Genomic DNA, 21,290 nt, shown 5'->3' with positions numbered 1-21,290 from the left:
AAAATTACATCAGATCAATAAAAATAAACTAAATGAGTGAAAGCTTTTATTTTTTGCACAGTTCCTGGAAGAGTTGCATCCCACTTTGTTACTAGTACTGGTTTGGGCAGCCTGCCCTCCATCAACTCTGTTTGTGCAAAGGGATGAGAGAAGAGGAGATGGATATCATCTTCCAGCCCAAAAGTTTCTATATCCTTGTAGGGACTTTATAAATCCTGAGGGGAGACATCTCGAATGCAGCAGTAAGGGAAAACGCACACAGTAATATGCTTCTGATAAAGGCACAAAATATAATACTTCTTGGAAATTGATACCATCTTCAACAAAGTGTTCCGTCAGCACGAGGATGACGCCAAAATGGAGTTATTAGGAGTGAGGGCACGGGCGCATTGACCTGAAGACAGACCCTGCCATTGGATGCCACGCTTGCTGCATGGCCGCGAATAACGGATGCTTGGTACGTGCGAAGCCAAGGTCAGCACCACCATCTACAAATGCACAGGTCTGCATACTGGGCCCTGAGTTCCTGCCCACTCGGCGGAGAGACCAGCGAGTTGCACGCTTCCGGCTCAACAGGCAAACGACACATCGCATAAGTAGGTCCTGGTCATAAGGAGCCATTGTTCAGACTGATCTCGTCCTCTCCGTCCTGGCCTGGTGCTAGGAGGGGTTGCTCCTGATTCCCTGGAGCTTCTGGCATGGAGCCACCCACTACAAAGTGGATTTTATGTGCAGCAGAGTTGCCTGTAGACACCACCGAGATAGTGTCCCAGACCTCCTCAGTACTGGAGCCACAGTGCTTGGCGTCCACCGACGGTTGGGATGGGTCAAAGTCCTCCATGAGGAACTGGGGCACAAAGAGGGGGAAGTGAGTCAGAGAAACTCCAGCAAACAGACAGCAAAGTGTGACGTTAACGAGGTGCCCGTAATGTGTTTGTGAGTGTGGTGCGGACAGACTGCTGGTCACACACACACACAGCCACCAAAGGCCACATCATCTCTCAGGAGGAAAGGACAGAATTGCGTTACATTTCAGATGCAACTGGGGCAAGACAGCAGCTCTGGTTTGCTTTTTATGAGGTATGCAGCAAACAGGGGGGGGGGGGGGTGGTGGTTATTCTACTCGAGAGGCTGTGTATGAAAGAAAATCTACATGCTTCCCAAAATATAAAACCAGGAAGACAGAGCATAAACACTTGTGTTCTCACTTTGAATAAGTGTATATTTAAGGAAGGGGGGGGGGGGGGGGGGGGGGGTCGACAGGGAATGGGAGGAGTCTGGGGATTTCCAAGAGCTTCTACAACGCCAGGAAATAGTCACTTTCTCTTTCTACTTGACAACATACTTTCAGGAGGTACTTTGTCTTAATTGAAGGCTGTTTTTTCCCCCCCTTCACACTTTTACTGATTTGAGAAGACATTTTACCAAAATGACTAACGGTGCGTTTACACCCTCAGTAACTCACCTCCATGAAACTCCCTTTTCACCTTTTAAGTCTTGGCTGTAGTTTCCATTGTAGCCAAAATTAAAAACACTTCAACATGAGAAGATATCCCACATGCCAATTTAATATTTACGTATTTTAGATGGGGGGGGGGGGCAGGATTGCTGCATACCTCTTGGAAGTGCAGGGGCACGCTGAGCGGCGGTTTCAAAGCCTGCTTCAGTCTCTTCTGGTTTCTGCCAACCATCCACAAGCAACTTGGAACCAGAACACAGAGCAGGATCACAGCTACTGCAATGCCCACCGCGTCTCGCATGCGCTTGGTATCTTCTACGAAGGAAAAGTCCGAAGACAAAACACAAATGAACAGCTTCAACAAAGCAATGCTGATTTCCATAACAGCACAGCTGGACAAATGACCCATACTTATAATTCTTGACTCAAGAGACTGAGTGCAGTTCAACATCATATTTTATTTCTAAATATACAAGAAATGTTTAAGGTAGCGTATCCATACCAATGTGCCAGTTTAATCTGTGGCTGGGACTCTTACCGAGCTCTGTGACAAAGGCACACTCAAGGTTGCTTGGTTCATTGAGGGGTTTATTGTAAGCTATATAGATCACCTTCACGCAATACTTCACCCCTGCGTCCAGGCCTTCAATAGGCAGATGGGTGAAACGGTAACTGAAGTTTTTATATATCTGTGAATAAATAATATTAATAGCTGCAGCGTTAACAAGCATGTATATATTCATTTCACATTTCATGCGAGTAATGAATTCAAAACAGCAGCCTGCACACTAACAGGGTAACACCTAGTCTGCAAAGGACCAAAGGCTCCATTTCCTGCCCATCACTGGAGATGGAGACCTACCCTGAAGCTCTCCTCTTCTTCCTTCTTATAAAGGACTCTGTACTCCAGATGGTCACCTATCTCCTTCCAAAGTTCTTCATCAGACAGCACCTGAACTATAAGCGTGTGAGGCTGGGACACCACTGAAATGATAGGGGGCTTGATGGTAGCTGGATCTAGGTGGTCAGGAAGATGGGCTTCTCCTTTCTTTCCTGTATAAGTGCCTTGCATTTGATTGGCTGTGAACAGTTAAAAACAGACATTCCAATCAAACAACAAACTGGGGTATTTCAGTGATGCAGATCTCTTTAGTATTAACCCAGTAACCCAAGATTGTTGTTGTGCAAATGAAATATACACTGTATCAATTAAAATTCGTGGAAGCCGTTTTAAACACCACATCTTGTTTCACCATATTGCACATGGTTGAATAATTAAACACGAATGGTCTGCGACTCTGATAATGTTAATAAATATTCGCTTTTGCAGTCTTAAAATTTAAGATTAGGTTAAATGTTAAGTAATTAATAGTGGATTTACCAAACGTGAAAACAGACACGCGCTAAAGAAACGTTTCTGCTGTACATGATATTTCAGTAATAAGTGTAACAAGAGTAAAAATGCCCTAGAACTCGCTAAAAACTCTCTGTAATCTTAGAAGGGGTGCCACAAATGGCCATTTTTAATTATACTTTAGCGGAGCGTCACGTACGACTGCGTTGTTATACCAGCGATAAGCATTGAAGTGGCGGTGAAAAAATGTGCAGCTCAGCAGTAATGGCATCTTTTAAAAGAGGAGATATTGTGGTTAAACAAGATAAAGAGACGTTGGTGGTATGGCGATACTTTTTGCAGTTTAAAATCCGGCATTTTTTTTTTGTAAATATAGTTTTAATTTTTCATTTCAAGGAATGTTTTTTTTTTTTATTTAGTGATAGAAACCCAGCGTGCCCGAAGACACACAAACACACAGGCACCACCAATCAGCGTAGAATAAGCCCAGATTTTAGCCTTAACATTTTCTCAAACAGTAATTCAATGGAAATTCTAAGGTAGCAGGTAGACAAATTTACGGCTTTAAGTGTATTTAGCAGCTACAAGGAAAAAAAGATATTAAAAGCTCTCCATACTAATAACAATTAAATAAACATGGTCAGACGACACTTTAGCCAGTTTCGCGGTATAGAATCCTGCATGTTTATTCTCTCTTCAGGTGCCCGTGCGTAGTGCCAGTGCTGTGGTATACCTCGAACCTTGCAGTATACAAACTACCTTCGTGTTTTGTGATAATTATAGGAGTAGTTCAAATTACGTAGAGCCGTTGAAGGAAAACAATTGTTATAATGAATCAAATCAAATAGGTAATTTCATTAAAATTAAAAGGACACGTGTCGATTTAAAATACTGATGTCGAATAATGGCCGCAGCTGTAAATCTCGGTACTATGTTCACAAGAAGTTTGGCTGGGATGCCCGGGTAGGCTTCGTTAATGGCGGTATTCATTAGGACACGAGGAAACACCGCGCTCCGCCGTCGGCCATAGGGCTCGCGCACACACACCTGTGGGAGGTACCCGGAATACCCGGGGAAGCCCACGCATACGTCACACACACCAACACGGGGGCGTGGATCCAATCCCGCAGCCCTAGAGGTGTGAGGCCGCAGCGCTACCCGCAGTTTACAACTTTTGCTAAAAAAAAAAAAAAAAAAAAAAAACAGACACACACGTACATGGCCGTCCTCTTACCTCCGTGTATGGCGCAAATAACGCAGAAAACATGCAAAGTAGCTCCCAAAATCATGGTCTTCAGCGGGCGACGCCGTGTTTCCTTCATCGCGCCATCCAGCCAAATCATTCACTTTAATAGACGCACCATCAAGGCACCTCAGTTAGAAAAAGCTCCATACGGACGTTTCACCGCCCGGTCAGGGTGGCGGTTCCGCCACGCTTCCCTGTTTGACACAGATATAGGTTCAGAAAAATACCTTCGCGCGCACACACACACACACTCTCGTCTTCTTGTTTTTCCGGTTATAGTTCACATGGGGGCCGCACTGGGCAACTGCTCTTCGGTGTTAACAGACCAGCCAAAAAAAATCCATACTCGATCGCATAATATCCAACAATATACTGCGTGTGTGACACATGGCAGTTAGTCCTTTAAATGCCTTTTCGGTGGGTTTCGCTATCAAGTTAAACAGACGCAGAATCTAACTTTTAGTTACTGCTCGGCGTAAATCCGTCCCGACAGCCGAGGTGCGCTTCCCGGGGCTCACTCACTCTGAAACCCGAAAAAACAGCCTTTCACCGGCCAAAAAGCCCTGCCGACTTACACGGAGAACCTGCAATCATCTGTCCGCTTCGAAAACACGCTTTACACCATTAATACAACGTAACAGGTCCCATGTATCGCCGCGACTTAAATAACTAGATTTAAGAATTCAAGCCTACCTGTTAGTGATTTCTTACCATTATCCAAGGAGTGTCAGATCAGCAGCAGTCGCCGAGAAGTTAGTTGCAATCGCCAGCCCTTATTCGGTGCCTTTCCAGCGCGTTCGTCGCCTTTCCATGGGTCTCGGCAAAGGAGGAAGCCGCCTGACAAATGAGACCCCACCCCTCTCATATGTCCAGGCCGACATGCGGAAGCCCAAGGCGCTGTAACCGGAGCGACATGGCACGTTCATATCAGGTGATTAAATACGGAGATAATCTTTTTCTAATTCGGGTGAAGAGTCAAAAGCTCCGTCGTGTTCATACGAGATAAAAGTACAAGCGGCTCTGAATAAGACACGTGCTTACAGAAAACGGATGGCACGGTTCGCGTTACTAATTATTCTATGTATTAGGGCATGTAATTATTTTACCTTTATTTTACCAGGAAGTTCCATTCAGATTAAAATCTCTTTTACAAGACAGAGCTTGCCGAGGTAGCAGCCGCACAAATTTACGAGATGTTAAAGACACAGCATATACAATAAAGTTCTAGCATATAGTTACTAATTAATTAAATAATAAAGTAAATGTAATGAGTTAGTGAATTAATAAAGTTAGTGAATTAATAAATACATTTGCTGTTTCAATAATTAAATGTATCTTTTACATTTTAAAAGAATTCATCAATTAAAGGTATATTTCGTAACAACTTAATTCTTAATTTCTTCTACGTATGGAATTGTATTTCGCAATAACGTGATTTTTATGGCAGTCAGTATTACGAAATATAATTTCACAGAATGCGCAGAATGTGATTAATTAAATTCATATTATATTTCACAGTAAAGTTCCACATATTGTAACAAATGATCTGTTTCCCTGCCATACCAGCATGCATGGCTCCTTCACAAGGGATTTGACCATTCTGAACAGACATCTTAATTAGCAGCTAGTAGTAGTAGCCTACAAAGCAACTATTGCAGCAGTCTACTAAAAATCACTGAGCTTTCACTGAAAATTGAACAAATGAACAAACTCAAAACTGAATGATGATTTTATGAATTTACATTATTTACAAGCACTGGTGGCATGAGATAACCTGTCAGTCTGGGTTGCAAGGAAAAGCTTCTGTGTACCAACATGTGGTAGAATCAATAGCTGTGTCTGAATTTAGGGACTGCAATCTTAGAAGGCTGCATTAAAAGGTTGAATGCATCACAGCGACGCGACAAGGCTGTCCCATTTCGAAGGCTCCTTGAGATGTGGTCTAGGAATGCGCCCGTCTTTCAGCCGTCTCTTTGCTACTGGGTCCATGACTTCCTGTACCAGCAGCAAATGAGTGATTCAGTGGGCTGTGCCTATAATCAGAAGGTCGCTGGTTCAAACCCAACCTCAGCATGTCTGTGGATCCTTGAGCAAGGCCCTTAACCCCCAGGTCCCTGGTTGCCCCAACAGGTGGCTGCGCTTTGCGGACAGCTTACTCTGCAAAGAGCAAACTGAGGGAGACGTAAAGACAATTTCCCCGGGAGAATCAATAAGAGTATCTGTCACATTTATAAAGATGGCAGACCTTCAAACCTGGGAGTTGCATTGTGTAAAACAAGGGAGAGGGTGAACATATGCCTGTCATCTTCACAGGAGGTCATGGATCCAGTAACAGAGATGGTTGGACTTTGAGAGGCATGAGTTTCTCAAATAGTAAATCAGGGTTGATAGGGTTAAAGGCAATGTTTCTGGAATACATAAGTAGAATCCAGGTATAAATCTGAGGGAAGTCCAGGTTTCGTAGGATGCGGAACGGGATCGTGTTTATGGGATCACCAACAGATCTGTAGGTGACCTGTAGAGGGTGCTAGAAAGCTTCAGTACTGATTTTGAGAGATTGATTGGTAAGGCGCTGTGGTGTCAGCATCATACTGTGGGCAGCTGAATGGATGAAAGTAGAGAGATATCCTACGTGAAAACCTGCTACAGAATGCTCTGGACCACAGACTGGGCTGAAGGTTCACCTTCCAACAGGACAATGATCCTAAGCTCAAAACGAAGAACACAGGAGTGACTGAAGGACTACTCTCTGAATGTCCTTGAGTGGCCCAGCCAGAGCCCAGACTTGAACGCAAGTGAACGTCTCCGGAGAGACCTGAAAGGAGCTGTCCACTGACAGGTACCACACAGCCAGACAGCTTGAGAAGCTCTGCTGAAAGAATAGCAGGAATTCCCCAAATAGAGTTCGTCACGTAGGGCTGGGGAATTAATCGAAATTAATCAAAACTGACATTCAGAACCTCTAATCAACGCAATCTTGCCCATGTTGGTTACTCCGGCTTTTTTATAATTCTGTTAATACTTTCCCCAGTGTGTGTGCATACTGTCCCCTTACAAACATCCTACCACATGTGACGTCACATGACTCCGCCCCGTCCAATCAGCGACAGGGAAGCAGCACGGAGAAGTCAGGAGCCCACAGAACAGCTGGAGTATGGAGCCTCAGAAGGGACATGCAGGGGAAAAAGCATGCAGATCTTACAAGAAATACACAAATGTCAATTATGCCTGAGACATAAAAAGAGAGAAAATCAGTTATAATGATTATAATGAGTTATAATGATTATCCGCTTATAGTGATGAAATTCACCCAGACAGGCATGATCACTATAAACGGTTTATTTCGTTTGCAAGAAATGAAAAAAAAAAATCTACTTTTTAGGGGAACTTGCTTTTTACATTAAAACTAAAATGTGGCCTTTTTTATGACGTTTTCATTTGTGCTTTGATTTCAGTTGCTTGAAATGAATAAATAAATGTGATAAATGCTTCATCTGTGGGTGATTCCTTCAATTATCCTTAATTCAAAAAGATAGTCTTTCATCAGAAAAATATCCCAGCTTTAATAGTTCAGCATATTTACAGTACAAACGTTAATGAAATATGAAGGCAAAAAAAAAAAATTGTTCATTAAACGTAATCGAGGTTCAATTAATCGCGATACTGATTTGAGGTCATATCGCCCAGCCCAATTGTCACGTCATACCCAAGAAGGCTGAAAATGCAGCTTCAACTACATCCTGAGTAAAAGGTCTGAATACCTACATTCTGTCAGTGTGATGCATCAGTTTAGTTTTTAATACATTTGCAAAAAATTCTGAAATCCCGTTTTCCTTGTCAGTATAGATTGCTGAATGTAGATTGACAGAATGCAAATGAATTTAAATTTCAGCATAATGCTGCATCATAAAAGGGGTCTGAATATTTTCTGGAAGCACCGTATAAAAACATTGCTTTGAAACATCGGCACTGTACGCGTGCTGACATGGAAAATCGACTTTCAGCTTGTAAAATCATGCAAATGTTGGAATATGCAATTCTAAACACCAGCTTTAATTTATGAGCATGTCGGCATTGACATGTAATTGATGTAAAAGCACATTTGGAAAGTTTTACATTAGACATGTTTATAAAAAAAGATAAAATACGGCGACTCAGTGAAACACAGAGAACACAATGCAGGCCACACATGTAAAATAACAGACGTGCAACCAGCCAATCAGATGATATCACACCGGTTGTGCATCACCGTATGATAATACTATATTTGTACAAACTGAAATGTTCAGTTTTCACAGGTGAGACCTTTTCTGGAATCCCAAAGCCAGTTTTGGCATTAAGGGCCTTGATCCAGGGCTTCACAGTGATGTGATTCTGCCGTCTTGGACAGCTGATCCCTAGAATCAGAATCAAGCTTCACAGTTTGATTTATTTTTGAAAATGCTACCCTACTGTTTTTAAGACGCGGGGCTTTGCAAGACTAAGCTTCCTGCAGCCGCTTCCTGCAGCAGCATCCTGCGGTGTCCTCTGTACATATAGCTGTGTTACCGTGACTCCTTTCATCTCTGTGGTCACGCAGGATCTTTGAAGTCGCGATGGGGCCTGAGAGTCACATTACAGTGTACGAAAGAGGAGAACGCAGGAAAGACAAATATAGCTCAGAAATAACAAAACAGTGGTTGGTATAGCGACAGCGATTTTGGACGCTATACCTCCTCACAATATTAATGGCTTGTTAAAAAGGATAAAAATCAAACTATGCTAACCTATTGTCAGTTCAGCTTTCATTCATATTCCAACCACAGGTGGAGCTGGAGCCTGTAACAGAGGTGGGGATATTTTCTCCATATTGTCTATAGTTTGTGACTGACGCACATGTGTGTGCGCCCTGCTGTTCAGAGTGGCATCCTGCCCCCTGGTGTCCCTTAATTTGTTCACTATGGCACCTGGGATAGGCTCAGAGATCACTGGAACCCGATACAGGAAAAGTGATTGGAAGATGGATGGATGGAGTCTTTTACTCAGTTCACAACACTTTCTGTCCTCAAGTATCTCAAGTTCCCCACTTGACTGCCACCTGCTGCCGGCTACAAGGTTTTTTTGGGATTCAGGAATCACCAAGTCTACTGCACTGTCATCTGAACCTGATCACAGCAAGTGGGACGGCCTTGAAAAACAATTACAGTAACGTGGAAAAACCAGAGACCAGTCAGAGACCAGTTCTGCAGAAATGTGGCCCTGCCATGACGGATGCTGTGGAGTGCTCTGGTCGATCAGCTGGCAGTGCGGTCAAGATGGGATTGTGCTGCTCCTCACCATCAAGACCTGTGGGACAGTCTGCCTGGGGGAACCAGCTACCCCTAGCCGGTCTCCCTGCTGCTCCTTCAGGTGGACGCCGTGGAGGAGATGCCCGAATCCTTCCCTACGCTCTGGTGCTGGATGAGAGAATGCGATTCCTGGGACTCCTCTTCAGTGTGGCACAGGGAGACCGTCTCCACTGAGTCCAGGGTGCCGCAGCTCTCATTGGACAGCTGTAAAACGGGTAGGGGGGGCAGATGGGGATCCTGGGGACGGACCAGGGAAATGGCACAATGTAGACGTGAAATGAGAAATGGGAAGCCATGCTTCCTCATTTTGATCAACCACAGGTCTCAAAAAAGCACTGGGTACAAGGCATCAGGTCCACACAAAGTGAAAGGGCTCTCAGATGGGGGCCTGTGAGCGAGGGAGCCATAAAAACAGCCAGACAAACTGGACAACTGCATGACTGGACCAAAACAACAGGCCTAATACAATGCTGCAACACTGGACATTTTCCCATATTTCAGACAAGCAAAGAAAATGGATGACTGTCGCTCTTCTCTGTGTTTTCCAGCCTCACCTGCAAGCTCATGGGAATATAGTAGCCCGACCAAAGTTCTTTTACATCTCTGCGGTACCAGTAGAGCAGCGCCATCAGCAGCAGGACACAGATAATGACGATGAGGAAGACAAGCCAGAGACGACGGTGGCCTGGAAGGGACAAATGGTACACCCATCACTCAAGATCACGACTATGGCTCTAATCTTAAGCAGTAAGTGAAACTGAACTGCAGATGTGTCACTGGAGTGAGTGAAAAACAGGTAAGCACAGCAAGGTAAATGAGTGGTGAGTGTCTTGGCATTAGCCTGGTTATTCTTTGGTTAAAAAAAAAAAAAAAAAAAAAAAAAAAAAAAAAAAAAATCAAACAATGTTCCTGCTTTTAGTTGTGCTGACGACTGCCTGTCGCATAACTGGAATCCAGTTAGTTACCTTATGTACCCATCCATCCAAACTCCCAGAACCACTAATTCAGTACAGGGTTGTGCTGGGTATATGAGAGAGAATAGTGGCAGTACTGACAGAGCTTTGCGAGTCGTGACATCATAAAAGGGGTGTGGCTTAAGTTCTATTCCTCCATGAAGACAATAAGTGGGTGTGTTCTCCTTGGGTGCTAACCCTTATTACATATACCAGGTAGTAGGTATACAAGTTATACAAGTTTTAAGGTAGCAAAACACTAACTTAAGTGAACTATTTTAAATTTAATATATAAACAGGCACATACGTCTTAAAGAAGTTATTTCAAATTATAAAACATTTGGCCAAAAAGTTAAGGAAAAATCTAAATCGTTTAACTCAAATGTGCTTGAGCCTCGTGTGATGCCTGTTTGAAATGACAGGACAGAGTGAGAAGTGGCCCTCATCACGCACACAGTGTGATACAGCAAGCCTGTGAACCAGCGGTACATTACCATCCCGGGTGCCCTGTTTCCTGGAACAGACCCCATGACTCTGTCCTGGACTGGCACCCCATCCCGGGTGCTCTGTTTCCTGGAACAGACCCCATGACTCTGTCCTGGACTGGCACCCCATCCCGGGTGCCCTGTTTCCTGGAACAGACCCCATGACTCTGTCCTGAACTGGCATCCCATCTCGGGTGCCCTGTCTCTCCTGGAACAGACCCCATGACCCTGTCCTGGCTTTATAGTCCTTGGTCCATATTTCACAGTATACATATTTCTGAAGCTTACCTTGAGTGAGCGTACACTGTGTAGCTGTTAAGGGACTTGTCTTGTTAAAACAGTCGTTGAATACACGGACCTGCAAGCAGTACATCGTCCAGGGTTTCAGCGAAGACAACAGGATAATAGGATGCTTGAGCTTTTTGCTGTAAACCTGCCAGGGAGACAGCAGATGATAGTAGAGTAGCAGTGCAGTGCTGAGCAAGAAGGAAGTAATGAGCCACGCTGGAACTGTACCAAAAGGTAGGTGTACAGACAGGGGTGGACAGTTCAGGTCCTGAAAACTCAAAGCCAAGTTTTATTTCAACCAACCAGCTGAGTATAATTAGTCACAGTCACACAGAAGACAGCTGGTTGGTTGAAACAAAACCTTGGCCTAGATTTGTACTTCCTGGACTTGAACTTTCTAGCTCTGCATATAAACATGTATAAAACCATCCTGTTTTAGTGGTATTGGCTTTAAATGCTTAGAGAATAATATCTGATAGTATTAGAGCAATCGCACATTGTGATAGAGTGATACGACACCGCCTGGTGATCGACAGAAGGATGAGAACACAGAAGACGACAAAAGCTGCTCTTCAAACACTGAGGAAACTCACAGATGTCTCTGCTTCCTGTTATTGCTCGACGAATCACGCTATCAGAACAATAACAGCATTCAAAATGTACCGGGTATTTCATCTTTGCGGTATTGTATTCAGCGTTTGAATCTTTTGGATTTTTTTTGTGCCTCAGTCACGCCCATTATCTAAACACTGATCACAGAACAAAAGCCGTTAAAAGAAAAAGTCCAGAGAAAACAAGGGAAATTACTGTATTACTGTAAATGAACTGAAAGCTATACATATGACAGACCCCAATATCAACATGCCTCTGCAGTGGACTGGATTCACTTGGATTCAGATTTACTGATAGCTCTGAATATCCTCACAAAAGATGTGACTGGGTTAGTGTTTGTGAAGATAATGGTCGTTCCATTATCAAAATCCCAACCATTAAACTTACAAGAATAGCAAAAAGATAAATTCAACTAAAAATGAAAAGGAGGATATACTGCTGCAGTGGTACCTTGTTTTAACAGTAGGAATGACATGATTAATTCCACCCTTATGGTTTAAGGAGCCTTGGACGTCTGTGCTGGGAAGCTTACAGATCAGTACAAACAAATGAATGAGCATCCAGGCACTATTTGGGAAGGGGAACTGCGTTACATCAGGCATACTGGCATCCGGGAGAATGCAGACGTCTCTTTGGGGTGGTGACCCTTGGATTGCCCAGGCCTTGTGGAGGCTCAGCCTGCTGTCTCCGTGGGGACGGCCAGCTTGACAGCTGCTGCTTCACCAAACCGCCCACAATTCACACAAAGGAATAGGGAGCATGGGTCACACGAGCGCACGTCCCCATCGCACTTAGAATGGCTTCATAAACACAACCCACTTGCATCGCCAATATGGATGAAGGGCTGTGATCGGGTAACTGATGTAAACCCAGCGAAAAGACCGAGGATCGTGGGTACAGGAAATGGTGCGCGCTAGTCATGTAGTGTTTGGTCCTGTGTTGGGCACAACTTTGGCTGCATTTCAAAAAAGGTTTGGAAAATGTGTGGCATGTTGGCAACATCTAATGGACACTGTACTTCCAGGAGTAACTGGTCAGCAAGGATGGGATTCTCAGTTTGCCACTCCGATAACACCAGACGATCACTTTAATGGGCAGGGACTGTCTCCTCTTAGTGACCAATGAATATGAGCATCTCGAACTGACACGAAGTTTCCAGTCTGCAGAGGTAAATGATATTAACAAAGTGCATCTGCCACAAGGTTATGCTCTCACGAGAAGGACTTCTCTTGGAAAATTCCCAGGCCTCAACCATCTGCGTCAGCTATTACTGTCTGAAACACACCTGTATTCCAGGATCCTTGCCACTCTCCCCGTCTCTCCCAGCCGCAGGGACCCTCACTGTGCTCCCACAGCTGCGGGGGTCCTCGTCGCACTCCCCGTCTCCCCCAGCCATGAGGATCCTCGCCACACTTTCCGCCTCCCCCAGCTGCGGAAATCCTCGCCGCACTCCCTGTGTGGTAGAAAAATTATAAATCAACCTCTCTGATAACTCTACTTAAGCCAGTTAGAATAAAACTCTAGACCTCTCCGTTTGGTGAGTAATCTCTTATTATCGAGCGATCCAGCAAAGCCTCCCGTCACACTCTAGCACTCGGTACCAAGTCACCCCCAGCACACAGAGCAACCACCTGATAAACCATAACTCCCGATTTCCTTATAAGGACTTTGAAGTCCTGATTGGTCACAAAACACAAACAAACCAAGCTCAAACGTATAACAAACACAATTCTCCTGCTCTATTGGTTTACCTTGGTAGATAAAATCCACCCATCTTGCTCAATTCACTGGAATCTGTCTCGACTTCTAGACTCTACTTGAGATATGTATACAGATATTGATTATATGACATTGAATCACTGTTAATGTTTGGGTGTTCCATTGATTAATGATTGACACATTCATATATTGTCATTGAATCACTGCAAATACATGGTAAACACATGATGATTAATGTAACAATTACCACGTAACATATTGTATATTGTCTACTGTGACTATTTTATAACTATAACTATTTGTGCACCAGTTGGGGCAGCTTTGAATCTCCTCCTGCAGACAGTCCCCCCCCCCCTTATTTCACTGTCTGTCTCTCCAAGGGCTCATCTCTGTTCAGGGTCTGTGGAACTAACTGCAGGCAGCTATCAAAGCGACGTCACACAGTATTCAAAACATAAAATTCTGACTGAGTCATTCAGTGCTGTTCTTGCCATTTTGCATTAGTCACTGGCTCCCAAAGGGATACTAAACACAAACGTTTGGTGTTTTATGTTAAATGCAAAGGTGTTACTAATTAAAAAGCCCCCAGTGAGACTGCCTATCGAACTTTTTAGCTCAGAACGGCTCCTTTAGAAGTATAATTTTTCAATTTATCACTGCTTGAAATGAATGCTTTACTAAAATGACTGATGTTTCCAATGTGACATATATGTTTTGCAAATAAATGAATGAAGTAATGATTTTTGTTGTAAAATCCTATAAACTTGCGATATTTTTACTGAATTAAGCAAGAGTCCCAGGACTTCCTGTGAGCTCTGTATTTAATCTCTTACTCACCTGCTTTGGTGCCTGTTCTTCCCAGTAACTAACTTCGAAGCATATGATCTGTAAAATGGAACTCATGGATTGGTTCTGGGTGGTCAGTGACTCCATGATGAACACCTTCAGGCTGGAGATGCCGCTTACGACGTCCACTTGGGAGGGGGGTCCCAGCGAGGCTGCAACACAGCATCACTCTCCTCAGCCCCCCCAGACCAGCACCAGCCCTCCGCTCGAAGCACTCTGAAGGCATCGACGGTCACTCACCGTCCTCTTCAGGGCTGAAGAGACACTGGGACCAGTCGGAGGTCCCTGCCGGTCCCTCTGCGCGCACCCGGAGCAAGTAGGACGCAAAGTAATGCAGGTTCATGGGAGTGTAGTCACAGAGGTGCTCTGTGGTCTGGTTGCATACCACAGTGTAGTCTGATATGGTGGAGCTGGTGGGCCAGAAAGCAGGGCGATATCACCAGATGACGTTCAGATGACAAAGCCGTACAGTTCATGGTTTCCAGCACTCAAATATGAAAAGTTTCTTTTTAAGCAGCAGTAAGTTTAGCTAACATCCAGCATTTAGCTCCAATAAAATACTTATTTTCCACTGCTTTGGATGACACAGTATATTGCGATATTCCCATCATATGTAAACGATGCAGTGTAAATAAAAGACTACATTCTCCATCATCCATTGCTGAACACTAGTCTCAATACTCAACAGTAAAAGTAAAGTAAAGAGGACGGTAAAAATCCCCCGAATGTCGTTCTTGTCCCGCCTCAGATATCAAGGATACATCGGTCACATCCTCACCGAACGAGACCAATCCCATGATTCATTGCACCCCAAGTTCATTCTTGGGAGGCAAATTAGTAAGACTGGTCTTACCCAGACCACAAGTATCATCTTTGCCTTCTTGGTGATAAACACCCTCAATCAATCACGAGATGCAAAAATACAAGAGTGCCTACTGGTGATGTCACACCTTTTTCTTCAGCTGCTCTGAGGCCACAATCCTAAAGACATCAGTTATTGTCTGGGCAGAGAATGAGGAGGTGAGAAGCATCCTCACAGCCCATCACACGGCACAGATGGTCACTTACAGGGAGTAGTCTGCTGTGAACTTGGAGGAGCTGCCGGTCCGCATGCTGTCCCACTCCCACTTAAGTACGTAGCGGTCATTCACGGCCTCCACCCTCACATTCTGGGGCATGGGGACTGCCATCGCAGCTGGGGAGGGGAGGGGAGGGGGGGCAACAGTGCAGTTTGCATCGAGTGGTCAGTTGTTTTGCAGGGTGGCAACCGCTTGCAGAGTGGACGTTCCATAACAACCGACCAGTTCTGCACTGGTTAGGCATTTAAGAATTTTACTGTCAGACTAATTGATTTTCTGGGTAAAATCACACAAAAATAAATCAGTAGTGGCGTGTCCCGTGGTGATAGTACTCAGTAGTTGCGTGTCCCGTGGTGATAGTACTCAGTAGTGGCGTGTCCCGTGGTGATAGTACTCAGTAGTGGCGTGTCCCGTGGTGATAGTACTCAGTAGTGGCGTGTCCCGTGGTGATAGTACTCAGTAGTGGCGTGTCCCGTGGTGATAGTACTCAGTAGTGGCGTGTCCCATAGTGATAGTACTCAGTAGTGGCGTGTCCCATAGTGATAGTACTCAGTAGTTGTGTGTCCCGTGGTGATCCAGTGAACTATTCCAGGAAACAATTTTTATCCTGCGTGACTAATTTTTACAGAAAATGCTATCACGCTATCATTCCTCACGAGCAATGGTGGCCTCCTGATGTTCTCATGAACTTACCTGTTCTGCAGATGTCAGGAACACCTCCTTGCATAAGACATACATGTTCATCATAAAATCACTAGTTACGGTAGAATGTACAGAATACAATGCTCTCAGTTATCCTTAAACTATTTGCCCCCCCTTGAGTGGGGCCCAGCCCTTTGTAACATGCATTCCTAATATCCTTTACTGCACTTCTCATTGAAACAAACAGTAAAACTAACATGTATATAAAGTTTGCATAGGATTTCTCTTGGTCACTTAAATGAAACGTATGGACAAACACGTACATCCATTTTCTGTAAATGCTTGTTCTATTCAGGGTCATGAGGAGTCCAAACCCTATTCTGGCAGGGAACAATTCAGGATGCAGTGCCAACCCACTGCATGCAAACTCCACACACATGGAACCCTGGCAGCGACTCAAACCTGGGACCCAGAGGTGGGGGGCGACAGCGCTATGCACTGCACCACCACACACACACACACACACCTGTTCATTCTGTAACCCTTTTTGAACTACTGAAGGAACAAATAAGGAAAAACATGCAAAATACTGTCATGTTTGTTCATCGTTAATTAATTATGAGACACCTTTTATCCCAAACAGTTACTATATGTTAATTTGTTACATATTAGTGAACTACTGAAGGAGGAAGTAATGAATAACACAACAAATACTGATCTCATGTTTGTCCGCCATTAATGAATCATGATGTATCTTTTAATCTCAAGTAGCTACAATATTTGCTCATGATTTGTATTTCAGTAGTCACTGAGTTTCTCCTAAGTATTTATGCCCCATCAAGGTAAAGTGCTACCAAAATTTGTAAGGGATTCTGCTGCAGAGCTGTAAAAAACCAGCTGCTTCTTGCTTATAAACAGTCGGGCAACCAGTTGGAAAATTAAAAGACGGGTAGTTACGTCACATTAAGTATTTTGCAGAGCACTAATTGCAGAGCATTCTAACTTCCTTAACTTTCTACAAGTTCAAAATGATACACTTTTTAAGAGACAAATCAAATGGGATAACATACAATTCTGTGCGTCACTAACAGCCACGTTTAACAATGTTTCCCCTATCGAGACACCAGGAGTACATCTAGGAGGTAAGGAGGATGGAATTTCAGCCTGGGGAGCCACTTATCAGGTCAGTGGGGGCTGCACTAGGTAGGTCTGATAGATATGCCAGAATGTACGTGGGAGTCCAATTTAACAGTTTACCTTGAAATCAGAAGAGACGTGAGCAGTGAAGTCCAGGGTCACATGTTCCTGTAGGAGTCAGGGGCTAAGTGTGGGTGGTATTAAAGCAGCATGATATACTTTGAAATCTTGGCAATGAAATTCTTCATAAAGGGAGGGGACATCCCTTATTTCTTCACATTGAAAGGAGCAATCAAAGTCGACGCATAATAAATCTTGACATTAGTCACTGGGTTTAAAATACCAGTACAGTGTTACTTTTGAAAATATCGTATTCCAATGTCTGCACGGGATGGGGGGGGGGGGGAAATGATGCTGCCCAAAAGTGCCAGAAGACTTAAAATGTTTATGCAAAAGAATTTGCAGAAAACTGACTTTAATCTATGAAATGCCACCAGGCTCAGATTGCACTGCTCTGCAGTTCTGCACTGCAAGCAGCTGGGTACTGAGCTCTGTATCTCTTCAGTTCACACTATAATATAAAAACCCTACTTCACAGCATTAAAAGACCTTTATAAACTTTCCCTGTTGCATTTCAATGGTCTGCTCCACCCATGCATTCGAGTCCATGTCCTTACAACAAAGGATGCTTATCTTGCTTGATCAAAGCGGAAAAGGGAGGAGAGGTCTCTCCCATATGGAGGTCGGAATTCATGCCATAATCTGCTTGCTCATGAACACACATTCGTCTCTAGGCCTGGCCGGCAGTGAAAGGTGCTTCTTGAAGGATGGCTCCTGTCCACAGAGCTGCCACTGAGCTAATCAGTGCTGACTTCCCTTAGCTTTTCTCGGCTCTATGAGGCCTGCAGGTGGCAGCACCATCCTGAGTGGCACCGAAAGTGGGTTTTATTTCAGCTTCATTTCTGTCTCTTTGGAATTTATGCATTTTCTCCATCTTGGTTTCTGTTGCAAAAAAATTCATCTGTTTACACAGTCATACATTCACACAGGCGCCAGTTGGTCACTGAACAAAGGCTAAACTGAACACGGAAAAAAACTTTGTATCTTGACTGAGACAGAAGCATCTTTATTCGGAAATAAAAGTAAACCCACTACATAAATGCATGCATTCATCTTCCAGCTGAACACCCAGTACTTAATCAGGTAGCTCATTTTCCAGGGCTGTTTGGAACAGTTGAAGCTCTACGAAAATCAAAAAAAGCTGTAAGCATTTCAACACTGAAACTATGCTTGTGGTAAATTCAGTGACAGAAATGTCAAGATATGTCACATCGACCCACCGCCTAATTTAGCCAATCAATTCAGACAAACATAATCAGAATCCCCAGGATCCATACTCCCATATAAATCAAATGCATGCTTTTCATTGGGGGTGAATCTGCCACACTACTTGCCAGTATGGGGGTCAGTAGACCCTTATACTACGTTCACGATAACAAGCTGAAGTGACTTAAGTCAGATTTTTTTGCCCAAAAGTTGCCGCAGAGCTGATTTTTTCAGGGCTGGTTGGACACACGTCTGATCTTTTCAAATCAGATTTGAGTCACTTTCATACATGGTCCTAGATCAGATGCGTATCTGATTCGCGGCCTTGTGACACGAACGTGAACAGTCAGATCACAATCCATAACGTTTTTTGCCTAGACACATACGCTGAGCATTTGTCTGTTGTTGGTGAAGTAGGTAACTCGTGAAAATAAATTAAAAAAAAAACGTACCAACATTCACATGCGAATCGTTTCAGAGGACAGATGCATTCACATCAGAGTTAGGTATAAAGATAGGCAAGATCTGAGCAAAAAATCTGAATTGGACAATGAGGCTTGTAATGTGAATGTAGCCTTAGTTAAGGGGACAATATTTTAACATTCAGAAGCGAGGACACTGGACTCCAGACATGAAGACAGCCTTTAAACCAATGCAAATGTTCACATCCAAATTATTCTGCTGGTAGAAGGCAAATTAAACACAAAACATAGGAAAACCCTGGAAATTTAAATTTTAGGCTCCCCAAAAAAAGATGATCTAAATTCTAAGGCACCCATATCTTAGCGGTGCCTGTTAGGGTGACCAGAGAATCCATGTCAAGGACACTTTGAGCCACTTCAGGTTTTACAGACTATTTTAAAACTGAAAGGCTCCTGTGATTGGCTAAATAGTTCAGTCCTTCTTGTGCTTTCACTGGTTTGTTTCCTTGATTGAAAGACTCATCAGGCTGTCTCACATTAACAATAGTGGCACATGCATGATTATAGGAGACTGACCAATCAGCACACAGCAAGAACTCGGTGCTTAAGTGAAAGCCGGGTCCTTCTAATTGAAATGGTTACAAATCCTTCCCTACAAAGTGTCCTCCCTCACGTGGATGATCTGTTAACCCTAATCCCCGTAGATTGCCAATTTAAAACTCAATTAGGAGAACATTATATACCCTGTCCATAAAATTTATGAGGGGGGCAAGGCGGTAATTATTATATATACTGGGGGGGTGCATGCACTTATCAGCAGACAGGAGTACAAGGGCCGTTGTTATTCGGAGTTTTGCATAACACCGACCCTTATACTCATCCATCCCATCCATCCCATCCACCCGGAGGAAACACCACAACGGCCCAAGGAGAACATATGCAGGCAAACTCCACACACACGGAGCCACGGTGGACATTGGGACCCTGGGAAGTGAGGTAACCAGTACGCCCAGTCTTTGTATTCTTCAAACCGTAAACCGTAAATTTATTTATATATATATATATATATATATATATATATATATATATATATATATATATATATATATATATATATATAATTTATATATAATTTATATCATTTATATATTTTTTTATATAAAATATACACACACTAAAATTAAAACGCGATCAGACTAAGTAAATATCTTCAGGATTGAAATCACGACTCACCAGTTGAGACGAAGAGGAAACCCGGATAAAGGAGGAGGTTTCCCAGCATTTCGACATTCCTGCCAAGAAACTTGCTTTTCTTTTCATTCATTTTTATTAGCCATGACTGCTGCCACTATCGTGCTATCTCCAAAATGTATCATGTAGCATGAAGCATTTAGAGTAGCTGAGAGAGCTGTTTAAAGTGTTTTCGCTTTCATTTTGCGACTTCCGGTCCCGTACGGTTAGCGATGTGCTTTTAAAAGACAAAGAAATTAACATATGATTTATTACAACATGCGTAAGTTTGATCGAATTAAGTAATTTGGATGCCTATCAGTAAGTTTCTATCTCGCCATAGCCGTAACCGGCGCTTTAACCGCCGTCGACAATGACATTCAACTACTAACCAGATTAATTCCGCGTCACTGACGCCCCTCCCCTGACCATCACGTTTATAATACGCCGTAATGGTGTAATATGCCGTAATGGTATAATTCCCTCCCTTTCACAATCCGAGAACGGCGGCGCTTCCAGTTATTTATTTACTGCTATTATCCCTTGGCAACGAAATAATTATCTCGTTATCTCAATATAACAAGCCTTGTTTTCTCGACATAATGGCATAATAATGATAGGTAACACTTTACTGGAGGGGGCACTAATAACGTAGTATTATATTATTACTTATGTATAAATTAACCAGAAACTTAGTCTTAGTTACACGCTTGCCTAGCGTACTTGCGTCATTTATCCCTAACAGTTACTATATCTGTTAATTCTGTAAATCTTGGTGAACTACTGAAGGAACTAGTAAATGGATAACAAATTAAATACTGATATGTTTGTTCATCGTTAATAAATCATGACACCTCTTTTAAGCAGCTATAATGCCTATACGTATTTGTTAACGATTTTTACGTCATTAGTAAGTGAGCTAAATATTTGTGCCCCTCATTTAAAGGATACCCAAGGATACACATAGTGTGCGGCTAAGGGAGAGTGTTACTTAAGTTGTGTGTTGAAACATTGTCTGAATCCTTGCGAGTTATTCCATTAAGTGAATGTGCTCTGCTAGACACTGTTCCTTCTACACTATGGCAGACAATATACACTGAACCTGAGCTGCAAGTCCTTTCAGCGGTATATCTTACGCTGCTAAATGATGGCATCTGGAGATTGG

General features: G+C 43.3%; 2 protein-coding genes and 1 long non-coding RNA gene across 8 annotated transcripts; 1 reads left to right on the top strand and 2 right to left on the bottom strand.

Moving 5' to 3' along the window:
• Positions 1–24: 24 nt before the first annotated feature.
• Positions 25–4,923, bottom strand: LOC125709400 (uncharacterized). 2 transcript variants are annotated; one of them, XM_048977770.1, is made up of 6 exons: positions 4,771–4,923; positions 4,048–4,253; positions 2,322–2,539; positions 1,998–2,148; positions 1,617–1,774; positions 25–847 (listed from the first exon to the last, which is right to left on the bottom strand). In XM_048977770.1, the coding sequence occupies exons 2-6, from the start codon at positions 4,154–4,156 to the stop codon at positions 608–610; spliced, it is 876 nt and encodes a 291-aa protein (XP_048833727.1). In that variant the 5' UTR covers positions 4,157–4,253; positions 4,771–4,923; the 3' UTR covers positions 25–607. The 2 variants fall into 2 exon arrangements, with proteins under 2 accessions (XP_048833727.1, XP_048833728.1); XM_048977771.1 differs by having other exon boundaries at positions 4,753–4,891.
• LOC125709403 (uncharacterized) lies at positions 4,855–7,575 on the top strand. The gene is made up of 2 exons (XR_007382695.1): positions 4,855–4,990; positions 6,754–7,575. It is a non-coding gene; the product is annotated as an uncharacterized LOC125709403 (long non-coding RNA).
• A 22-nt stretch (positions 7,576–7,597) lies between these two features.
• LOC125709398 (interferon alpha/beta receptor 1b-like) lies at positions 7,598–20,565 on the bottom strand. 5 transcript variants are annotated; one of them, XM_048977766.1, is made up of 9 exons: positions 20,129–20,565; positions 17,268–18,389; positions 15,358–15,484; positions 14,530–14,699; positions 14,281–14,441; positions 13,010–13,177; positions 11,113–11,257; positions 9,941–10,071; positions 7,598–9,623 (listed from the first exon to the last, which is right to left on the bottom strand). In XM_048977766.1, exons 3-9 carry the CDS (start codon positions 15,477–15,479, stop codon positions 9,444–9,446), a joined length of 1,077 nt encoding a protein of 358 aa, XP_048833723.1. In that variant the 5' UTR covers positions 15,480–15,484; positions 17,268–18,389; positions 20,129–20,565; the 3' UTR covers positions 7,598–9,443. The 5 variants fall into 5 exon arrangements, with proteins under 5 accessions (XP_048833723.1, XP_048833724.1, XP_048833725.1 ...); XM_048977767.1 differs by having other exon boundaries at positions 17,268–18,149; XM_048977768.1 differs by having other exon boundaries at positions 17,268–17,315.
• Positions 20,566–21,290: the final 725 nt, after the last annotated feature.

Source organism: Brienomyrus brachyistius, chromosome 16 (assembly GCF_023856365.1).
Source record: "Brienomyrus brachyistius isolate T26 chromosome 16, BBRACH_0.4, whole genome shotgun sequence".
NCBI lineage: Eukaryota > Metazoa > Chordata > Actinopteri > Osteoglossiformes > Mormyridae > Brienomyrus > Brienomyrus brachyistius.
The sequence above is the reverse complement of the archived record's forward strand: the minus strand, read 5'-3'. Positions and strand labels throughout refer to the sequence as shown.